General features: G+C 49.6%; 1 protein-coding gene across 1 annotated transcript in view; it reads right to left on the bottom strand.

The window, feature by feature from the left end:
- EMH_0033520 (CAM kinase, SNF1 family, putative) overlaps positions 1–4118 on the bottom strand; it is a gene marked incomplete at both ends in the record, with an annotated part of 9672 nt that extends 5554 nt beyond the window's left edge. Inside the window, 3 exons of the mRNA XM_013494758.1 lie at positions 574–743; positions 1424–2770; positions 4017–4118. Of these exons, the coding sequence (XP_013350212.1) occupies positions 574–743; positions 1424–2770; positions 4017–4118 (1619 nt within the window). The remainder of the gene's footprint in view (positions 1–573; positions 744–1423; positions 2771–4016) is intronic.
- Positions 4119–5397: the final 1279 nt, after the last annotated feature.

Genomic DNA, 5397 nt, shown 5'->3' on the forward strand with positions numbered 1-5397 from the left:
TCCTCAGCATGGGTTTGTTGCTGTATATATTAGATAAACCAAAGTCAACAATTTTTATATTCATTGACGCGTCCAGCAACAGATTCTCAGGCTTCAAGTCTCTAAGAAAAAAAGCAAACACCGCAGCAACAGCAGCAACAGCAGCAGCAGCAACAAAAGAAACAGCAGCAACAGCAGCAGCAGCAGCAGTAGATGGAGGATAAAAAAAAAAGGAAATGAGGCAGGTGCAAGGAAAGAAAAAATAGAAAAATTATAAATGAGATAGTGAAGGCAGAGGAGATACTGCAGCAACTCAAATAAAAAAGCAAGTGATTACAGCAGGCGGTGCAGCGGCAGCGAAGCATTCACACAGAGAGATAGAAACGAACCGCAGCAGCAACAGCAGCAGCATGAATGACAGCAGCAGCAGCAACTGCTGCAGCAACTGCTGCAGCAACTGGAGCAGCAGCAGAGACACACGTCGAGCATGCAGTTTGCGCCGTGTGTGTTTCCTGAGGGCCGGGTGTACGTACAGCTCGTTATGTTGTGCATGTTTGAGGTGTACATACAGCTGAGTATTCTATTGGAATTTACCTGTGGCATATGCAGAGAGAATGCAGAGCCTCAACACCAGAAAGAATTTGTCTAAACAAACGACGAGCTGTCCCCTCATCTACACGCTGTCTCTTTACTATAAAATCAAATAACTCCCCCCCACTAGCCAACTCCATCACCAAGTATAAACGAGACGCAGTCTCCAGAATCTAATAAACACAACAACCCCACCCCCACACACAAACCTAATAAACACAACAACCCCACCCTTACACGCACCCCTAATAAACACAACAACCCCACCCTTGCACACACCCCTAATAAACACAACAACCGCACCCTTACACACACACCTACTTCACCCTCAACCACAAACCCTAAACCATAAAACCCAAACGATAAACTACAAACCCTAAACCCTAAGTAGTAAACCCTAAAACCTAAACAGCAAGCTCTATATGCCAGACACCTAAACCCTAAACCCCCAAAACCCGGACAACCTAAACCCTAAACTCTAAAGACGAAACCGTAAACCATAAACCCTAGAGGCAGTAAGGAATCCCCCCGCAGCACGAACAAATGCCTGGCTATTTGAGGGTTTAGGGTTTTGAGGGTTTACGGTTTAGGTCTCTTTAAGGCTTTAGGGTTTGGGGTTTAGGGGGGGGTTGTTCTATTCTGTTTTTGTTGAGACTAGCTAACAACGGCTTCATTTTTCCTGTTCAGCACTTGGGGTGTATAGACAGCTAGACAGCTTGGGAATGCTTTGGGGATGTATAGGGTTTAGGGTTTAGGGTTTAGGGTTTGGGGTGTTTTGTTACCTCTAGGAGATGAATAATATGTGGNTATAGGGTTTAGGGTTTAGGGTTTAGGGTTTGGGGTGTTTTGTTACCTCTAGGAGATGAATAATATGTGGGTGTCTGACAGCCCTCAATATATGAATTTCTCTCAACACTCTCTCTGCGTCTTCTGCTGCCTTCAACTTCTCCTTTTCTAGTACTTTCACAGCAACACATTCCCCCGTCAATGCATGCGTTGCCACGCGTACTTTGCCGAAGGTACCCTCTCCTATGGTGCGGCCCAGCAGATAAGACCCAACGACCTTCTCGGGGGGCCCCCGTGCCAGTGCTGCCTGCAGCAGGGGGTTCCCCAAAGGGGCCCCCAAGGGGGCCCCCCCCCCTCCATGCACACCTCCAGGACCCCACCCTTCATCGCATGCATCTCCTGCTACAGCTCCTCCGCTGCATGCAGAGGAGCAGGGTGCATTCGGTTGCTGGGGTGTATCGGCAGCTTTTGTTTCTTTGATGTAATGGGGGCCCCCCGTCTCCCCTCCTGTTGCTTCGGTGCCTTCATGAGCAGCAGTTTTGGCGCGAGTATCTGGGGGCCCCCTGCTGTTTATATCCCTTTCTAGTGATCCCCTGCAGCGCAGCTGAGATGCTCCCCTGTCTGCTCTGCAACTGAGGGGCCCCCCCAAAGCCCTGAGGGCCCCCCCACCCTTGCTGCGGAGACGACGCGCCGCCAGCTGCTGCACGAGGTTCTGCACGTTGCTGCGGGGGGCCCTTGGGGTGTCACCACAGAAGAGCACTCCCTGCAGCTGGCTGTTGCAGGATGTGGGCCAAGGCTCCCCCATTGTGCAGGCTCGAGCTGTTAGGTGACCCCGACGCTGCTGCTGCTGCTGCTGCTGCCGACGCAGCTGCTGCTGCAGCGGAGACAAACGCTCAGCATGCCATTCGTTGTGCTGCTGCAGACGCACTCTGTAACCCCCTGCTGTTGCTGGTGCTGCATCAGAGCTCTCAAGGCACTGCATGCGATCCTGTGGGGCCCCACCGCAGGGGGAGCTGGGGGCCCCTACGGGGGGCCCCCCTAAGGGGGCCCCCCCAAAGGGGCCCCCTAAGCCAGCTTGATTCCTTGGGCTGATATCCAGTGCTCGCGATACAGAGCCTAAGTCCAGCCGGAGACGCGTAACTACATTCTGTTGCTGTTTTTGCTGCTGCTTTTGCTGTTGCTGCAGCTGAGAACTGCAGCTGCTTTCTTGCGTGTCGGCACGCTGCGGTGTCTGCGTTGCCGCACGGGTGCGACGGGGGCCCCCGGCTGCACAAGCCGGGGGCCCCAGCGCCCTGCTTTCCCCAGGCAAGCCCTCGGGGGCCCCCACTGCCTTGACATGGTGGGGGCCCTGCTCTTGCTGCCTCCCATGGAGAGAGGAGAAGGGGTCTCCTCCTCCATCAACTCTGCTGAAACCCTTTGCATGCGCAAACGCATGCAGCAGCGTCGCTGGCCTCGCTGCCGGAAGCCCCTGGGAACTCCCTAGGGGGCCTCCATCCTGAGGGAAGCCCCTTCGGGGGGCCCCCCGGTAGGTGCATAGGTGCAAGACGGATTCTTTAGCTGCAGCAGANGGGGGCCTGAGGAGGATGGCAGCCGAAGCCGCTCCCCTCGCCGTCTGCCTGACTGCAGCAGGGGCCCAGCGGGAGGTGGAGACGAGGGACAGGGGCCCCCCGCTGCTGCAGCGAGAGGGTGCCCCCCTGGGGGCCCCCGTGGGGCCCCCCTTTCACGACCAGATCCTCAGTCTGCAGCGTCGGAGGGCGTATGAACGGGTGCATGGCGGCAGGGGCCCCTGCAGCAGCGCGGGGGCCCCAAGTGCAGCAAATTATGTTTCCGGCGAGCCCCCTGTGGTGCGGCTATGCATGGTTAACTGATGCGAGAGGAGAAAATGCTTGCTTTGTTTGTGTTTATGTAGTATTGAATTTTAATTGTCTATTTGTTTTGCTGTATTATGCACGAAAGAAACATAGACCAAGAAGGCAGAGGGGAACTGCGTCCGTGGCTAGCAGCAGGAGGAGGCAGCTTGAGGACCTGGGGAGGCCCTCGGTCTCTGCTGCTTCTGTTTGGCTTTGTCTCCCTTGAGGTTTGTTTGTTGTTATTGTGTTGCTTGTTTGCTGCTGAAGGCGGAGAAGGACGGGCCTCTTTTGGTGAGTTGATGCACGGGGAGTAGTTATATACAGCTGGTTGCGGTGTCTTCTCCCTCTACGCGTGAAAAGGGGAGACCGAGAAGACAAAATAAGAAAAGCCAAAGTCAAAAACAGCAAAGAAAAAGAGACGAGGCGCTGCGGGCACGAGTCTCTAGCTGGCTCGACGAGACACAAAGAGAGAGAAAATGAAGAGGAAAAGGAAGATAAAGATGTGCTTTTGGTGGCCTTCTTTGCTTGATTTACTCGTTTTAGGCAAATGGAAATACAATTATTAACACAGGACAAAGACGAGAACAACGCACTGCTGCAGCTGCTGCTGCTGAGCCGAGGAAGACGAAGGCCGTTGTTGTTAGTAGGCCTTCAAGGCTTGCAGGCGCGCCGCTGCTGCTGCTGCTGCTGCTGCTGCTGCTGTTGCTGCTGCTGCTCTTATTTGGTGTTCAAGAGAGCTGAAGTCAAGAAGAAAAAGGAAAATAAGTAAAGATCTACTTTGTTTCGATCCAAGAAAAGCCACTCTCTTACCCTGCAACACAACACATGCACTGCAAGCTCGTCACGGGCCGCAGCCAGGCGCCGACGGTGAGGAAGCGGTATCTGGCCACCCCAGAACGCCGTCTTCTTCATAAATTAATGAAATATTATCATGTATTTTATTTTAAAAGAGAAAAAATGAATTTATAAAACCAGAAAGCTGCACAGTACAGACGGGCACACACACAACGAAACCCCCAACAAACCGCCGCCGACCGGCCACACACTGAAACACGAAATATGAATTTCAGCCTTCTGCGTTTCTTCGTCCGAAAAGAGAAAGAATAAGTGATCGATCAAATTGTTTTTTAGTTTAACTTTAATTTAATCCGTAAAATTGAAACAAAACAGAAAATATTCATGTGCTGTAGCTGCGGCTGCTGCAGAGCTAACGGCTTGTTGCAGTACAAGCGATAATCAGCTGGGCNTTCATGTGCTGTAGCTGCGGCTGCTGCAGAGCTAACGGCTTGTTGCAGTACAAGCGATAATCAGCTGGGCACAAAACCCCCAAATGTTTCTCTTTATTGTATCTTTTATTGCATTTCACTTTTTTTCATGAATTATTAAACACAAACGAGGGGCTGCTCTAGCCTATATCCATACGGTTTACACTAACTCGGCTCTGGGGGGCACACAGGTGACCCTGTTGCTGTGTAGCAGCGATGAAAATTTCATCGTAAAAATAAATTATATTAAGCATAGAAAACGTTGAATAGATATGTAGAAACTTTATTATATTAAATCAGCAAGGATATTGTATAGGTCTAGAGCCAATACGTTTTATTAAAGCAGCACAGCAGTGTATGTGTTCTGTATTATTGTTATGTAGAAATATAAAAGAAAACGCGGATGCTGCTGATGTGAAAATAACCAGAAATTATTCTGGCTGAGTGTGCTGATGCCGTTACAAAGAATGTGATAGAGAAAACAAATGGGATCAAGAGGAATACGGGGACAAACAGTTGCTGACGTGAATAGAATATGCATAATATATAAATTTATTATATATATTGAATAATTTATTTACAAGAATATTTGCTCAACAGTTTTTTTTTTCGCCGTTTAGTAAACATAATAAATGTAGTATACAATATATGATGAATAGTAATTTGTTTAGTTGACTGCGTTCAAGAGAAAGCATTAAAGTTTACTTCTTTTATACTTTTGTCTATGTGATTCAAATTATATATAATAGAAGTTATTATATATGTAGATACAATATAGTGCCTGCTGGCTGCTGTACGTACACTAGAAAGGAGAAAGCAACAAAAGAAGTTCTTAAGGAGACGTTAGATGAAGAATTTTATTTTATTAGATTTTATACAAGATTAAAATGCTGCTGCTGCTGCTGCTGCTGCTGCTGCTGCTGCTG

This window comes from Eimeria mitis, genomic scaffold (assembly GCF_000499745.2).
Source record: "Eimeria mitis Houghton genomic scaffold, Emh_scaff1275, whole genome shotgun sequence".
Taxonomy (NCBI): Eukaryota; Apicomplexa; class Conoidasida; order Eucoccidiorida; family Eimeriidae; genus Eimeria; species Eimeria mitis.